The 18,279-nt window shown below is 32.0% G+C and overlaps 1 protein-coding gene across 1 annotated transcript; it reads left to right on the top strand.

Moving 5' to 3' along the window:
- Nucleotides 1-3,806: 3,806 nt before the first annotated feature.
- LOC106466857 (dnaJ homolog subfamily C member 22-like) lies at nucleotides 3,807-17,299 on the top strand. Its single transcript, XM_013927158.2, has 3 exons — nucleotides 3,807-4,334; nucleotides 13,243-13,706; nucleotides 14,861-17,299. The coding sequence occupies exons 1-3, from the start codon at nucleotides 3,950-3,952 to the stop codon at nucleotides 15,080-15,082; spliced, it is 1,071 nt and encodes a 356-aa protein (XP_013782612.1). The 5' UTR covers nucleotides 3,807-3,949; the 3' UTR covers nucleotides 15,083-17,299.
- The last annotated feature ends 980 nt before the right edge of the window (nucleotides 17,300-18,279 follow it).

Below are 18,279 nucleotides of genomic sequence, written 5' to 3'. Positions count from 1 at the left end.
AATGCACACAGAGGCGACTGCAGGAATGAACTCTTATTGCTTGTACTTACACAAAAAGCGCTCTGATATCCAGAGTCACAAAAAGTTGCCGAATTTTTTATTTCACTGATTTTCCTAAAACTTATATTACTGTCAGATGCAAAAATCAGATTGGACAAATTTGGACATTTTTACTTACACTTGCTTTGATTTTTGTTTACATAGTAAGTTTATCTACAATCTATGATATTTCCATATAAATAATTATATTTTAGCTCATTTATGGCACAGTGCAGTGGCGGGCCGGATGAACTGACCTCGCGGGCCTTAGTTTGGTGACCCCTGGTGTAGATGATAGAAAAAAAAGACAAAAGTCCATAACCCAGATATATTACTTCTGTTGATAAGCTACAGAACCATAATACATTTAGCTATAAGGTGAAATCCAGCATCTTTATTTTGATCGAGTGCGAAAGTTTATTTTTTAATTACATTTTGGTAACAGTAAAGACAAAGTTTCCATTGTTTATAACATATATACAACTGAGGCTATTCATAATTTTTCCTGTGAGAAGCGATCCTACAAAAAGAAAAGGTGGGCTGGAAATAGGGCGGGGGGGGGGTATAAGGGAAAAGAATCTGCCTTTTCACTAATATAATTATAAGAATACTATATACAAAAAGTATTAAATTTTCATTTTACCGAGAATGTACAATAAATGTAAATTGCAACTCTCACCAAAAATAAGAATAATAAAACAATATACACCTATACTGCCCCCTTCCTCCCCCATGCACACATGGAATAAACCATAAATATATAGGCAATCAGCGATATACGATGATTACATGTGGGCCAAGACTCACCTAGTAGCTGAAGTACGCAGACTGCATATGAATCAGAGAGCTTATTGTTCAAGTTCTGTTGCCGCAAAAACGTGCTCCGCACTCTGAGGCAACAGAGCTTGACGGTTAAGTCCCACTATTTCGTCAGACAAGAATAGTTAGTGGTTAGTACTGTTGACTAGCTGATTCCCTTAAAGTCTTTCAGTTTAGAATTAGGAAGGCTATGACCACTGAATTAGCCCATGTGTAGTTTTACACGAAAATTGTAGTTGGAAGAAACAAACAATAATAACGTGTGCCAACATTTTAGAAGCACTAACATAGTTGATGGATCAGTTTTATTAATTTTGTCATCATGTAACATTATTATGATTTGAAAAATAAATACATATCTCCATTTGCAAGATAGTAGGTATTAGCATAGTTTAGTAACGAAACTAAATTTATAACTGTTATATGCATAAATAACAATAAAAAATAAATCATGTACAACAGATGAATTGTAACTGTATAATAATTTCAAAATGAAATATATTAAGTTTTTTCATAGATTGGACCTCAGCACTACAGTTTATTTGTTTGTTGTGGATTTCGCGCAAAGTTACAGGAGAGCTATCTGCGCTAGCCGTCCCTAATTTAGCAGTGTAAGACTAGAGGGAAGGCAGCTAGTCATCACCAACCACCGCCAACCCTTAGACTACTCTTTTACCAACGAATAGTGGGATTGACCGTCACATTATAACGCCCCCACAGCTAAAAGGGCGAGGATATTTTGTGGGACGGGTATTCGAACCCGCGACCCACAGATTGGAGTCGAATGCCCACTCATTACAGTAATTTGCCACTTCAAATGTACATATTCACTCCAACAAGTCGAGCGCCCTAACCACCTGGCCATGCCGGGCAGCACAACAGTGACAAGACACATTTCCTCATCTGTCCTCCATGTGATTATGGACAGTTAAAAATAGATATAGTTTATGAAGAAGAGTTGCAATTAAAAATGAATTATGTAACACCTTCGACAATTATAATTACGTTTTTTTTTATCTTTAAACCATGCCAAATTTACTAATAGTAACTGAGCTTATGTAAACAGTGAATATAAAAGTATCATTAAGTTATGTTTAGTTTATTAAAAATGTCTTTAGTTGAAAGTAAAAAATGCATCCTTTTGAATACGTTTCACATGTTGATCGTTGCGTGAAACTTAATGCTACGTTTAACAGAATGCATTTTATGGCATATTTCATAATTAAAGTCACCCAATGGCTGAGCTGTAAGTATGAAGGCTTATAACACTAAACACCGAATTTTGATACCCGTTGTGGGCACATCACGGATAGCCTTTTTTGTAGCTTCGTGCTTAACTACAAACAAACAAACAAGGGCTCACAGAAAAAAAAAGTAGGGTGGTCAAGTAACTCAAGTTTGAAAAAATTATGAAATCGAAGTACAAATACCTTATGATTTTCCAATAACATAGAAGAATAATTTTACATATCTAGTTGTTGTTGTTTTTTATAGCCCCCCCCCTCCCAAGTAGCACAGCAGCATGTCTGAGGACTCTCAACGCTAGAAACCAGGTTTCGATACCTGTGGTGGGCAGAGCACAGATAGCCCTTTCGGCTTAATCAGGAACAACAAACAAATCGTTTTGAAAATCCAGGGAGGTCAAGTGACCCCTTTTGCCCCTTTCTGCGGGCGCCCATGCAAAAAAAAAATCACACTAAAATTCATTATATTTTCTTGCATTTTAACAGATAGCGCTTCTAATTTACTCCGGTTTTTCTGCAAGTAACAATGTATTGTGGCCTCAAGGAAATAAAATATATCATATAGTATTTTCTCTCACCTATTAAGTTTCTCTGGCACAGTGTTTTCGAAACAATTCCATTGCTATAAAAGCCATTTGATCTGATGGAAAGTGTCAAGTATTCTGGACATCCATTGAAACGTTTAAAAATCACATTTATTTTAAACAAATTACATATATTTTCACTATAGATATTGGGTGCAAAAATAGTCTACTAGCTAATACTAGGAGAACAATAGATGATCTATGACTATGGCTCACTAGCGATATTTGACCTTCAAAAATATTTCATGGTGTATCCTAATAAATTATAAAAACAATATGATTGCGAATATTTATTATATATTATGAATTTAATCAACGAGTCAACTATTGGCTGTAATGATAACGATACCGCACAAACAGCAACGTTCTTTAGGATTGGTTATGTGATTTTTAGAGCTTATGAGTCAAGCCATAATGTGCAATTAAACAATTGAATAAAACTAAATACAATTGCGATCTACATAAACATGTATGTCGTGTTAATTTTTACATTTTCTGTATTAAAGATAAACTCCTCTTATTCTGATTGTTTACTTGGAAATTGCGCAATGTATTTATTTGCATTTAAAATTAGTGCACTTTTTGATTTATGAAATAAAATAAGGTAAAATTAACCGTAAAAATGTAGCGCTTGTTTGTAACAGTTGCCCCACCTCCTCCCGCGGCATGTTTGAAAATTTACAACATTAAAAATCGGATTTCGATACCCGTGGTGGTACAGCACAGATAGCTCATTGCGTAGCTTTGCGCTTAACAACCGATAAATAAATTTTAATATTTAGAGTGTTAATTGTACAAAAGTACATTTTTAATTTTTTTAATAATAGATTATCCTATCTTTAAATGTACATTGCCGTTCTTTAACAAATATTAATAAAATAACAATACGTCATCATTTTATTTTTCTACGGGTTTATATGTTTTATAGTATATTTTTTGTATTTGATTTGGTTTAAAATATTTCTTTTACATAAAAAACTTAAGCTCTGACAGCCTTGCGTTTTGCTGGATCATCGCCTCTTTGTTTAATAAAAGATAAAAAATAAATAGCCTTAATCATTTAAGTCACCTAGTGGAAAGAGTTTTAACACGTCGACTTACGAGTATTTTGTCGGTGTTAGCAGGTGGTTTACCGGCGGGGGTTTAAATTCCGAAATAGTGTATGAGTATGATGATGTATTGCATGATCTGTCGACACATAGTTGGTGAATAAAATTGAAAATATCAGAAATCCGTTTAGTCTGGTTTAAGTTTAATTTAAGTATGGCAAAAAGTTTGTACGTAGCATATGTACTTTGGTTTTTTGGTGGATTTTATGGGCTTCACCATTTCTATTTACAACGTGATCGACAAGCTCTTGTATGGTGGATGTTTGTTGGGGGTTATTTTGGACTAGGATGGTTGCGAGATTTATGGAGACTGCCGGAATATGTGAAAGATGCAAATGAGGAGACAGGTTATATGGAGAAACTCGCCAAGAAAATGAAGAAAGATGATAAACCTTCATCAAGTTTTGTACGTTATTGTGGTCAGTTAATTGTTTCAGACGCCTTTGGTTATCTTGTTCTGGCAGCAATTCCTTCTGAACATGTACCAGATTGGTCTCATCCGCTTTTGGCAGTATTTGTTCCTTTGGCAGTGGCCATTGGTAAGTATGTAGTTTTTGTGTTATAGACACAAATTTCCAACTCCCTGAGTTTGTAAGTAATGTCTAAATTGTATATATAATGTATATTTATTTGTACAGTGTGAAGTTTGTTTTCAATTTTGCACAAAGTTACACGAGGGCCAACTGCGTAGTTATCTCTAATTTAGCAGTGAAAGACTAGAGGGAAGGCAGCTAATCATCACCACCCACTGCCAACTCTTGGGCTCCTCCTTTTACTTTTACCAATGAATAGTGGGATTGACCATCACATTATAATGCCACCATGGCTGAAAAGGCAAAAATGTTTGGTGGGATAGGGATTCGAATTCACCACCCTGAGATTGCAAGTCAAGTGCCCTATCCACCTAGCCATGCTGGGTCATAGTGTGAAGTAGAGACATTATCCCTAAAAATAAGTACACTAAAAACTTTCTTTAGGGACGTTATTATATTAGATATGTATTTCCTTACTTGTTTTATTTAGTCACTTACTTAGAATAATTCATTTATCATTATCTTGCTATATAAAAAGCTTTGTAATTAAAAAATGGTCTCTGTAGTGTTGCCTCATTAGATAGAGTGGCTGGATGAAAGAAAGCAGAGGCTAGTTAATGTTATAAGTGAGTTCAGAGTTCAGTCACTCTGTATTCATGTCACAAGTGGGGAACCTTAGAAGACAATATGGAAAAACTACAAATTATGATACAGTAAGTAGTTGTGTTACTGGTACTAAGTTACAAACTATGTGTTAATTTTGCAAAGTATACTAGTCTCTGATATTGACATATCTTGTTCATTCATTTTGAAAACAGTGGAAATTATAGTTGAAATATTGTTTACAAGTAAGCACTAGTTTTAAACAAAGTAAGCACTAGTTGTTCACAAGTCTAGCCACAGAAAATCCATACAAAAATTGAGAAAATACATTTAAATTGTAATGAAGGGAATGAGCCTACCTGTAGATTAAAAGTTATTTAAAATTAAGTAACTAACTAACAGGTCCTTAAGACGAAAGGCGGAATACTTTCGAAACGTCATCCTCTACACTTGTGTCTCTACAACAGGCAGTTGCCATCCATTCTACAAAGTTTCATTATTCCATCTATCCAGTAATAGAAATATCATTTTGATTTTTCATTATTTTTCAATTAATTCAAGTTTATTCAGCTTAATTAATTAGAGTCAGGACTCACAATATAAATGAAGTAATCAAAGTTAAGATTTACCTTTATTATTACTTTCGATTTTTTTCAACTATTCAACTAATTGAAATATTTCTATTATGTTTGCTTGTATTTAGCTCAAAGCTATACAATTGCCTATCTGTGCTGTGCCCACCACAGGTATGAAAACCCAATTTTTAGTGTAATAAGTTTTTTTTATCCATCTTGCGAGAATAATCAGTTAGTTGAATGTAATCAATTAAGGAGCATGACCATTAATCAATTGGCAAACTCCAGCTCAATTGGCAACTTATCAAAAGCTCTTGAAATAAAGAACACCAAGTCCACATGCATTAACATAAAATCTTCAAACAAAAAAGAATTAATAGATTAATAAGGAAAGATTTATTTAGTGAATCTGCATTGATTTTCTTCACGAAAGCATGTTTCACTAGAACAGGGCATTTAGTTGAATTTGATAATTGATTAACCATTGTTCTAATTAATTGATTTACTCAACTAATGGTATTATTCTCACATGGGACTTGAATTGTCATAATAATAAAATATAGTAATAATCAGAAACACTAAACTTTTGATCAGTTGATTACTTCCACGAGTCCCGATACTAATTGATTCAACCTTGAATTAACTACAGATGATAATAAGAAATCGTTAATGATACTTTGATTACTTGGATAATTTGAATAATTCAAAACGGTGATAGTGGGAAACACTGATGTTGATTAATTGATTACTCTGGCCTGAAAATTTAAACTTCATAAAAGTTGTTTTGTTTTTAATAATGGATTTTGCAGAATTCATCCATGCAGATTTCGTATATATAATATTAATTTTTTTTCTGTTACATAAGGAGTTTTTACAAATTGGGGAAAACAAAAACTCTTACTTAGATCAAATTATTTCATTTACCACAATGAACATTTTTTATTATTATATTTGTTTCTTTTGGGTTCTGGAATGATTGATAAAACTCTCCCATAGCCAGTGATTGTCAACATTTTAAGCATAACAAAATGTGACCAGATTTAAATGAAAATGATTCACTTATGTAAAAGTATATGACATTTTGTGAAAATTCTCCACATGATGGAGAAAAATGGATACCATTTTTGGATTCAGTGTACAGGAATTGCTGTAGGACATGTAAAAATTTCAAGACAATAAAACCAGCACAGGCCTTCTTAATTTATGTAACACTAATCAAATCTCGTAGATAACATGTTATATGAATTTATGGAGTTAATTTCCCAGCTCTGTATTTCACAAAAATTTTTGCAAAGTTTATTTTATCAGACTTGTTTAGAATTCTTTGCATTCCAAAAGTAACAAATATTAACCTGTGTGTAATTCCTAGGGCAACTCATTTTGTTTTCTTTTTAAAAATAGAAATAACATCATCAGTAAGTCACCTACTCATTGTCTCTGTTGACCTATGTCTGATCTTTGACCTTCTTTATTTTTTTATCACCAAAGGATTAATATCTACATTCTGCTGCAGTATATAATCTAGGCTGAAAATAGTTTAGGGATTAACATGATGGACTGCATGTCGTATAATTGAAACACTGAGATGCAATATGCCACTGAACACACTTTCAACTGCGTGGAGGACATTATGCCCGCTATTTGGTTGGGAGTATCATATTCTTAAGTAATTCTGGCGATGACTGGTTTTTTCCCAACCGATTAACAGTTCTAAATTAGGTATGGCTATGCCTGTAAATTACAGGTCTCTGAAATAGTTGTTTACCTTAAATGTTTTCTTTGTTGAAAATGACAATCAGATACAAGTTACAAGTGTTTTATGTATTTACATAATGTTTTGGTAGAATGAATTATTATAACTAGCTTTCATTCTTTTCTTTTTTTATGTACATACATATATATGCCAGGTCAAAAAACAATTTGAATGAGTAAACAGTTAATGTTATCAAGACAGAAATATGTTTTTGGGATTGAGAAAAGAAAGGAGATATTTGGATTGTCTGTACTGTTCTATTTTTTTTTTTTTACTACCACTTCATTCTAAACTACATAAAGACAATTTTAAACATTATGCATGGCATTTAGTTGAAAAAGAATCTCAAAAAATGCTTGGATGTGTTTTTTCTAGATTATTATTATTCAAGGATGAACAAACTGTGTTTTCAGCATATTTAATTTCTGAAATTGTTTTAAAATAGTAACTTAAGGAAGTGGCATGTGATGTTAATTATGGTTCTATCAAAACTGGGAGGAGTTTATATATAAAAAAAGATTATATTTATATATATATATAATCAGTGTTGTTTTTTTAGCCTGATGTGTAGTCGAAGTGGATTAACTGACTTTCTGCGATCCACTCCGAACTTTACATGTACCTCTATGTCATATTTTACTTTTCTTCTTTAATCCAATGTGCACAAGCTTCATCTATTGGACCAACCCCATATTGGAGAAAGAATATTGAGTATAAATCCAAATTTATTATGTGTATCTATATGAAATGTGGCAAGCTTTTAGTAAAATCTACAAGTCTGTTATACACAAAAAATCAGATAAGCTACAAAAGTATTTGTACTCAAGATATGTCTGAATCGAGGATGTTTAGTCTGAATCGACAAGTTTGAGTACAAGTTGATGTTTATGTTAACAATAAAGATACTTCTGACCACCATCTAGTTTGCATATTAAATTTGCGTAACTTCTAGAATCTCTAAAATGCGTATCTTCAGTATCTGTGTATTGTATCTGGTATCTCTTCTCATTGCTGATTTAAGAACACTTCATCATAGGGTAAAATAAATGATTGATAACTTTGACATCAGAAATATAATGTTATTTTGAATGGCACTCTACATAAGGTTGTGGCTTTTGTACTTCGACCCCCACCCTTGTGCATAGGACTAAATAATCATTTTAAGTTTAAAAGACCAACTTTGTTAAACTACAGGTGTCAGCACCTGTAGTTTGTGAAAGAGATGCATTTCCCTGTTTTTGGTAGGTTGTAGGTATCTTGGAGAGTGCAAGTGTAGTTATTCAGTCATCAGTTTTTTTCAAAATTCATTTTGTTAGTCCTTGTGCTCAAATGTCATGGGAAATATTATATGTCTAAATAAATACAGATAAACAATATCAAATAACCATTTAGAATAATGAAGAACAAACAATGGTTGAAATATTTAAATTAAACTTAATTCCAGGATGTGTAAATGTAGAGAAATACATGTAGTGCAGTACACTGGAAATAATATTGACTTGTTTTAGTCAAATGTTTAGATAACTTATCAGATGTAACTTATGCGCTTGTGTTGCATATAAGGTAGAAATGTGAGAAAGTTACAGGTGTAAGTTGATAACAAATGGGAAATCAACCAGATGTCATCCTGCAAAATCTATGTGGTTTTCACAAGATCACAGGAAGCTGCAAATATGTTGATTGTACACTTTAGGCATTGTTGCTCACCTGTGCACATGCAAGTGTACAGAGAAAGTATATATGACACCATATGTGTAATACATTTATGTCTGTTACTCTAATTTCAATGTATGAATTGTGTTGATAAATAAACAGAACTCAGACATGCTTTACATTGTATATAGCTGTAGATGAAATAAATCGTACACAAGTCTACATATAGGTAAAAATATAACATTATAGGGTCACACATGATCAATTGAAGTGCCAAATAAATGCTGTGTACTTTTGTTTCAGAGTTGGTCTGAGTACATATACATATAATTGGTGATAAAACATAGTTATGCCATTTTAAAAGCATTTTGTTTTGAAAGTGTTGATTACGTCTTGATCATCCATTCTGACCTAGACCTAACTAACTTGATTTCTTTTAGGCACTGTCAAGGAATGTTTTGGGGTTTACATGTGCAGTAATAGTCTGTTATGAAAAAAATAAGTTCTTTTCATTCAATGCGCACATGTATATTTCAATAAACAGCAGGAAACAAAACTGTGTATGTGTAGCTGTTGACTTTAGAGTTATACAGTAGAAATAAATGTAATTTTTATATAGGTACATATATCTATATTGTAATAACTGGGTTTTTAGTTTTAAGATAACTATTTTCTTGAAAGAAAAAAAAATAAAACTGAAAATACAAAATAGTACATCTCAGCATTAAGCCAAATCTTACTGCATACCATTACATGCACATTTATGTGTAGTCTTGTAGGTTTAAACGTCATTTTAACAACTTTTCCTAACATATTGCATGTTTCTTACATGCAGTATTAATAATGTTCTGGACAATTGGTGACTAAGGCATAATTTGGGAAATGAGTTTCACTACTTTAAAGTTTATAATTTATGGAAATTTGAAAGGATTTCTTGTTTCGAAACTGATTTGGACATATCAAAAAAAGAGATGGAATTGTGTTGTAATTAGTGCTTTCAGCTGTGGTGAAAAGAGCAGATACAGAGGTTGAGCATACATTATATGAAAAAAATTTTTGGAGTCTTATCTTCATGTCCAGTCATACTCTGTCTGATGACCATGCATGTTGATAATACCTCTGCAATATAATTTCCATTGCAAATAGCTCTGTTGTAAGATGGTTATGTCCAAAGCATACCACTCCTTCCTGAACTTTCCATAATCCATCTAGTACATGAAGGTAATGGTTTCCCATTGCCTGTTTCAACAGTCTGATCACACAAAAGTCCATAGACACTGTATCCAGTGGCTTGACTGGTATGCCTTTGTGCAGGATATCAAGAATATACATTTTATCTTCCATCTGCCTTGAGGTATGTGACTGGAAGTCTTATTAACCCATAACTGTTGGCCTTGTTTTCAGATAAATAACCTTCTTGACTATGTTGCATAGTGTTTTGTTAGGCACGTGGATAGTTTTTCTACTGACCTTTGAGTTCATGGTTTCTCACATGTTACATGATACCTCACATTGTATACCTCAACTGTGGTAGTACAGCATGTACTCTTTCTGGATAGTCCTGGTACCCCAAGTTGATCCATATTCCTTTGTTTTCTAATGCCATGAAGTGAAAGGGATATCACTGATCTAAGTACATCTTTATTGTTCAAGTCTATGAATATTTTGCATTGTAAAGGGATGTTACATATTTGTTCAAAAGTGATCAGTTTTTAGTTGTATCACCCTACATATGGAACATCAAACAATGTTAAACTGTAGTTCTGGTACATTTCATTCCACTGCGACTTTACATTGGTTAAGGTTGCTATATAACTGGCTGACTTGCATATTTAAAATAGTTTTACTATAATGTACTCAACGTTCTGTAGAGTTTAAAACTACTGTGGATTTTTCAAAAGACAGAGAATCAGTAATAGTGCATGAAGAAAGCAACTTGTTAATGTGTTTTGTAAGTTCTCTTTTTATTTAATCTCAACTTCACTAATATATATATTTTTATAATGAGGATTATTTTGTATTGTTAGTGTAATATAATATGTATTTAGAACTAGCCTAAATCTCCTAAGCTGGCATGAACCTTGTGAGATATTATTGGGATGAGGGTTAAAAATATTTCCAACAGTGAAGGGACCCAAACAATAAATTAATGTCTCCTAATCATTGCTTTTGTTTTATGAAATTTCATGCTCTCAATTAAAACAGTTTATTAAGTTACTTATTTTAATTACTGTAGCAATTTTTATTTCAGATCTATGTTGGTAACATGTTTTGATTAAAAGATAATAATAATATACATATACAAGTTTTTAGATATGCTGTAAGAATGTTATTGTAACCTTACATTTTACTAGTTGGACCATATTCAAATTATTGTGCACAATTTTGGTCCTTTTATATATATTGTACAGGGAAAATTTAATATATGAATGTTTTGAGAGACGTGTACAATATTTAAAAATTGGTTTCAAAGAGAGGCTTAAAAATTGTGACTTGTTTTCTCTGAACCTTAGAAAAATAACATATAGATATGTTTAAAATTTCAAAACCTTGAATCATTTTCCAGAGTGTGATTTCAACATCTACAGTCTAGTAAATAAAGAAAGTGGAACTGTACAAAAACCCTTGAATATTATATGTATGCGTCCAACATGTCTTTTTGTGTCCTAACACTTCTAAAAGATTTAAAACTATTACAGAAGAAATGAACATCTTATCCACAAACATCTGTTATTATTCCTAGTAGATCTTACATGTGTGTGGTTACAACTTACATTTTTTTTTTGGACATATGTTGCATAAAACTGTTTGTTTTCAGAGTTGATATTCTAAGCTAAAGACTTTCTTTTCGTACATGTTCCAAATTTTCAATGTAAATCTACTGTTACTATAGGCATGTACTTTTTATACATTTTGTGATGGATGGGAGTTGCAGATGACATTTGTTTTAGCTAAATTACCCATGTTTATGGAGATTATTTTCTTTCATCATTCTTCCTGATAAAACTCAATGCATTAGTTATACTTTCAGTAAGCCTGTTTGAAGTATCATTATTATGTATACAAACATAACAAAAAGGAAAATAACAAGATGTCCTTCATCCATGATCCTCAAAAATCAATTACATTCAATTATTATCGCTTAACTAAGTGTAACTTTTTACATTCATGTACTGTATTTACACAAACTCTATATGAAGGGAATTCAAACTGTCAATACACCATATGATCAAGTGAAATATTGTATGCAGGATTAATAAGAAATCAGACAAGTTTCGCTACAAGTTAATAATAACAACAACAATACTAAAGAATCATATTAAAGTTTGTTTAGACCACCCCATTATATTCTTTCACTTCTGTATACCTTTTCAACAAAAAGGTTCCAAAAACAGGTTTTTTGAGAAATCCCAACTAATAATCCTATTTATCAACACCCTATATTTTCAGCACGTACTCCAAAATCAGTTTCTTTACTCTCTGTACTAATTATACCTAACTGTTGAAGCTTACAAGGTATTGTTTCATACTTGTGTATCAATTTATTTGACCACTGCCCAATTACTGTAAATACATCCATCAAAAAGGTTCCAAAACAGGCTTTTTGAGAGATCCCAACTAATAATGGCTATTTATCAGTACCCTCTGCTATCGGTATATACTGTATAATCATTCTGTTACTTCCTTTACTAGTTATATGTAACTGTTGAAACTTATCAAGTGTTGTTTCATACGTGTTCATCAATTTATTTGTTTGAAATATACAAAGATAAAGATTTACTTTTCACCATAATTTGGTTCATGAAGGATGCAGTAGTATATTCTTAAGCTTAGTCATTATCAATAATTTATTATTTACATTATAATTATTTCCTATGCTTTTGTTAAAAAAAAATTATTTCATATTGATTTGTTTTCAAAATATGTTGATATGCCATAAAGCATAACATGATACACAGTACACATGCAACATTTAACTTCAATGTGGTTTAATAGGGAGCAATTCAGGTAACCATTTCCTTTAATATTTATGGTTTGTAGGTCATGTTTTTAACTTACTGTGTAGGTTTTCCTTTAACAGCTGTTATCACTGTTGTAATGATTTTTTTGCTTACTTAATATACTTAATCTGAGATGTCCATTTCGTTCATTGTTATTGTATTTGTATATCTTGTTGTTTCGTTTTTGTAAAGAAAGGTACACACGCAAAGACCATCAAATATCAATTAATTTTGTTCCATTGAGATTAGATGAAATGCCAAAATATTTATGTTTATAAATGTAACACGTAAGTTAGTTATGTATATATGCTTTTCTTTTTTTCTGTCAGGTATTCATCTTGTGGGAAACATTGGACGAGAACAAGGCTCCTTCTGGTGGCCACTGTTAGGTGCCTACCTGACATACCCATTATACTTCTGGAGCTTGAACAGTGTCTTCTGGACATCTTTGTTCTCTCAGTGTTTTTTTAATTGGTATTCTAAAAAGTGGCGAAGAAAACCTCTGCCTAGACGTCACATTTGTAAACGACTATTGGTCCTTACATTTTGTGGAGCACTGTACATCTCTCTTTGGGGTTCGTGGCTATATTTCAACTGTACTGTAACAGATCAGAGCGGAGATGAAATAAAGTGTCGAGATGCGGCTAAGAATTTTTTCACTAGCCCCATGTGGCAAGAATTTAAATCTGTGATGAAAGATATTTATGTCTTTGCTCAGTATAATGGCTGGAAAGAAATATGGCACCAATTAATTCAAGCATTTGATCCGCAAGGAGAAGTAAATGCTTTAAAGGTAATAGCTCCAAATGAATTGTTTGTTGACCTTTTAAGATTCTATATGTACCACTAAGTTTCTGTGTGATAAATGCAATATATGTAAAAATATTATTTACGAGATACTTTTTGTTGTAATGTTCACTTTTGGCTAGAAATAATTGAAGAAATTTGTATACGATGTAAAATAAAATTGGTTTAGTACAGTAGTTTACTTCTTTCACTCTGCTATGGCAAACGTTTGTTATCTGGTCGTGTTTGGCTTCTAAAATCAACAATGGCTATTTGCCTTATTACCCTCTTCTCATCCATAACTTGATGTAATGAGTCTAAACCAATTCGTATAGACATTCAACATTTAAATTTATGTAATTGATAATGCTTTATGAATGTGTTAAAAATACTTTAAGAACATTATATGCATTTTTTTAACAAACTTTTGGTTGCTCAGATTATTTCTGCATGACTTGCGTTATAGTTAATTCTTGGCTATAACACAATTGAAATGATACTGCAAAGAGAAAACAGACTGATATGACTAGGATGAGTGCTGAGGCAACAAACTATTAAGCTGCTGGAACTTCTCATAACTGTGACACTTGTGGTAATGTTAGGAACCATTGATGAAAATTTGCAAGCTGGCATGGTTCTGCATATTACATGATGCATAGGTTTTATACTGTTGTCACTGTAAGTGAGAAATGCATGAAACACCTGAACAAAGGTGGCATCCTCCAAAACAATGCTTTCAGTTGTGTCTTGGAAGCTTGTTTCATACTGGTACAAAAATCCCAGATATCAGTTATTTTCATTATCACAGTCTCCATATACATCTAAAATAAATTGTTTTTTGTAAATCATGTAGTCGGTGCCATACAGATGTTTGATGGTGCCCTGTGTAACATATAAATTCAGTATCCTCTGAACCTAACCCATGAGTTCACTTTGTTAGTCAAACTAGCAATCAGCACTCCCTTCAAGTTGGTATCCCGTACAAACACACTTCTTGCACTACTCAAGGTACAGACCTGCATGTACTTATAAAAAATCTATGGTAAAGTTATATTGTAAAATATTTTTTTCAAATGCTCAAACTATAATAAGATGTATTGCATTGAAAAAAACAAACAGAAATAAGTCATAGGACTATAATATTTTCTCCTTTGTTTTTAGGTTTTAAATCTGGATTCCAGTGCTACACAGGAAGAGATTACTGCTCATTACAGGAAACTCTCCAGACAGTGGCATCCTGATCGGCATAAAGATCCTGGGAAGAAGCAAGTAGCACAAGAGAAATTCATTGAGATCCAAAGAGCTTATGAAGTGCTGTCTCAGATCAAGTCCAAGAGGCTGACTCGTAACAAAAAAGAACGAGATAATCCTGAGGCAGCGTAAAACTGAATAGGAATTTCTAATGAAACAATTAAATTACATATCAGTTACAGTATATTCACATCATAAAAAGTATCTATTGTTCTAACTAGTCTTAATGCTCATTTCTAAATATCTAATATTTACAAACCATTTCAGTCATTCTCATGTTTGTATAATGTTTACAATTAGTAAGATTTCTTGAATACGTTCAGTCTGAGGATCCTGTTTCTACCCTGTCTATTTTGTATAAAAATGGAAATCACTAGTATTCATGGACATGCTGGAAGCAATGAACTTGTGATATCTTCTGTTAATTCTTCAAAGTAAAGTTTTAGTTACTATCAGGTAGTTTTTTTGGTGATTCAACAAAGTGGTAATGGGTTATTTGTATATATATAATAAAAAAAAAGTTAAACTTGGTTTCAAAATCTGTGTTTTGTGATGATTAACCACTGTTGGAAATTAGTTTGCGAGGAAATTCTCCTTTTTAATTAATTCCTTAAACCTGAGTGGACGCTTTGAGAGTCCGACTGAAAATCCCGGTTTATCCATTGGACAGTCATAGCATCTGATAACATTTATGTCTCATTGGCTGAAAACTAATCCAAACCATGTTATTATCCACAAAATTAAGAAAATTGCAATTGTATAAATTATGGTGACAATTATTAGGAAATCATGAAAATAATTCCAGCAGAACATGTAACAAATTACAGGATTATTGAATTAAAGAAGTACAAGTACTCACCTTTGTGAGGACCTGGTTTCTTAGTGTGTGGAGTATCAAGTTTTCTTCAAGTTAAAAGTACTTCTTCATGCACTATTCAAACTTAATTTCCAAGAAATATATAAAAAAAAACAGAATTTGATACCAGTTTCCAAAAAAAGGTACTCAAATTATAAATAAAATTAGTATTGCATAGAAGGAAAAAAGCATTGGAAAATTTATGTTTAGAATTAGCTGGATGAGATTTGTTGGAACTGAATAGAAAGAATAAGTGTACTAACTTAAGTATTATTTTATGGGTGTAGAATTCAAAGTCTGTCAGAAAAGCTTGTTTAATTAATTTTATTTATATATAGTAGTTAAAAAATAGTCTTCTAGGTAAGGCACTGATCTTGATTTTAAGTTAACCGGACTCAAGATAGAATAATGATAATAATAATAATTTATTTAGCAATTTATCATATTAATTATTTCCTTGGACCTGAGGTTGTACTATTGAGTTATGATGTCTATATTTCTAGTAGCTCTAGAGCATATTTAGATAGAGTATTTGGAGAATTTCATATTATGGATTACTTACTTGGTTTTTTTTTTTTTTTTTTTTTAGTAGCTTTGTAAAACATTTAACCAAAACACGGTACCATATGTAACTCGGACCATTAATTATACGGCTAAATGTTTCCATGGAGAGTTAAAACTTGAGCTTTGCTTATGTCCCTTGTGGTTTTTTTTTGGTCCATGTTGTTGACACGATGCTTTCATAACTGTGTTGTTGGAGATGCATATCTAAGAGTACTTTTTGGCATTTTAAAGTTCATACAGTGTACTGTATTTTTTCCTTTAAATATAATATTTTTGAATATTTCAATTGGTACACTAATTCCAAAAATTTCACTGTTGTATTTGTTACACCTTCTATTGGGAATGATAAATTTTAGAAGTTGAAATGTAAGCCATTCACTTACTGTAAAAACAATCAAATAGGAGCTTAATGTCATATAGACCAGGGTGTTGTTGTGTAATATTGTATGTGTCACGTTTGTTACTTTATAAATAAGAATTCAGAGCTTTGTAAGAAAGTAAACTTGCAGTTGTGAAACTACTATAGTTAGTTTCACTGTCGTCAGTTTGATTCATAAATTTAGAGAACCTGTTCATCGATGATGTCATGTTTGTCTAAAGTTGATTCATGTTAAAACTGTTAGTTATCACTTCTAATCGTTATAATTGTTTGAAATTAAGTATGTCTAAAATAGAACATAATAAGCAAAAGTACCCGTCCCCAGTGACAGGAAAAGATTAAGTTGATCTATCAATTTAAATTATTTCATGGACTTTAAAAAGGTTAATTGTACTGTACTCTTGATTTCACTAAGAGCCAAAGCTCCGAGCTACTTATACCACCCACTGAGAAAGGTAATTGTTGAGCATTTCAGTCATGCTAAGAGCCACTCAACAGTAACATATGGTAAATATACATTTTTATTCTCTAAGTTATGCACATTTGAAATGTGAATGATAGTCTGATTAATTCTGACAATTAGTGTAGAATATCCTGCTTGCAGGATAAAATTTGGCATCAACTTTATTCATGCCTGTTCTCCCGTCATTTCAAAAGTGAATGTTGAGCTTAGCCTGCATACGCAGATGTTAAAATGCAGCGTGGGAAGCAGCCGTTGTAAACGGGAGACAGGAGAACGCTCGGACAGACACCATATATACACTAGATTGTGGAAGTTAGTCACGATTGCCAGTTTGAAACATTAAGATTAAATAATGGGAATGAATGAAAATGATTTATTTACAGTAATTGGTGAAATACGAATTGCACAAATAGAAACAGCTGTACCACCAGGATAAGTAAATTTTACTTTTCTTGTATGTGCATGTAAGCTGAAGTTTAACAATTGCTTTGTTCAGTGAACCAACATTAATAACATTGTATTAATTGTTTGTATTATGTGTTGGCTTGTAAGTACATTTCACAAAGTATTCATCAACTCTAGCTATTAAAAATGTTTGATTTTATGCTCTTGTTTCAGGGTGAAAATAAAAAAGCAAAACTTAGCACACACTATACATATTTGCTGAAGAATCATGTTGTTTAAAGTCATGCTGTGTAATGATAAAAAAATGGTGCCTTATTTAAAACAAAGTATTGTAGTAGACTAAGAAATTTTTCTCGCCACTTATTACACTGTTACATAAAGTTTAAAAGGTCCTACTGTATTTCTAGGTTTAAACACAAAGGTATTAAATACACAAGTTATTGTTTTTGTAATTGAGGAAAGAGTAAATGAAGGGAAAATACCTTAAAATATGACCAGAAGAGGGTTGTTTGTTGGATATCAGTTTTTACATGTAATTATCTTAAAAGTTTCTTGTTGTGTATGAATATTTATGCCTGACTAATTGTTTTGTTTTTGCATACCTGTTTACAAGTAATGGTTGAAGCCTATTCAATATCATTCCAATATCTTAAAACGGTAAT

This window comes from Limulus polyphemus, unplaced genomic scaffold, assembly GCF_000517525.1.
Source record: "Limulus polyphemus unplaced genomic scaffold, Limulus_polyphemus-2.1.2 Scaffold2400, whole genome shotgun sequence".
Taxonomy (NCBI): domain Eukaryota; kingdom Metazoa; phylum Arthropoda; class Merostomata; order Xiphosura; family Limulidae; genus Limulus; species Limulus polyphemus.
The sequence above is the reverse complement of the archived record's forward strand: the minus strand, read 5'-3'. Positions and strand labels throughout refer to the sequence as shown.

Excerpts from the sequence above, each read along its gene's own strand:
- LOC106466857 (XM_013927158.2), top strand. The coding sequence starts at position 3,950 with ATGGCAAAAAGTTTGTACGTAGCATATGTACTTTGGTTTTTTGGTGGA. Across the intron at positions 4,335-13,242 it reads TCCTTTGGCAGTGGCCATTG|GTATTCATCTTGTGGGAAAC; the intron begins GTAAGTATGTAG and ends TTTTTCTGTCAG. Across the intron at positions 13,707-14,860 it reads GAGAAGTAAATGCTTTAAAG|GTTTTAAATCTGGATTCCAG; the intron begins GTAATAGCTCCA and ends CTTTGTTTTTAG.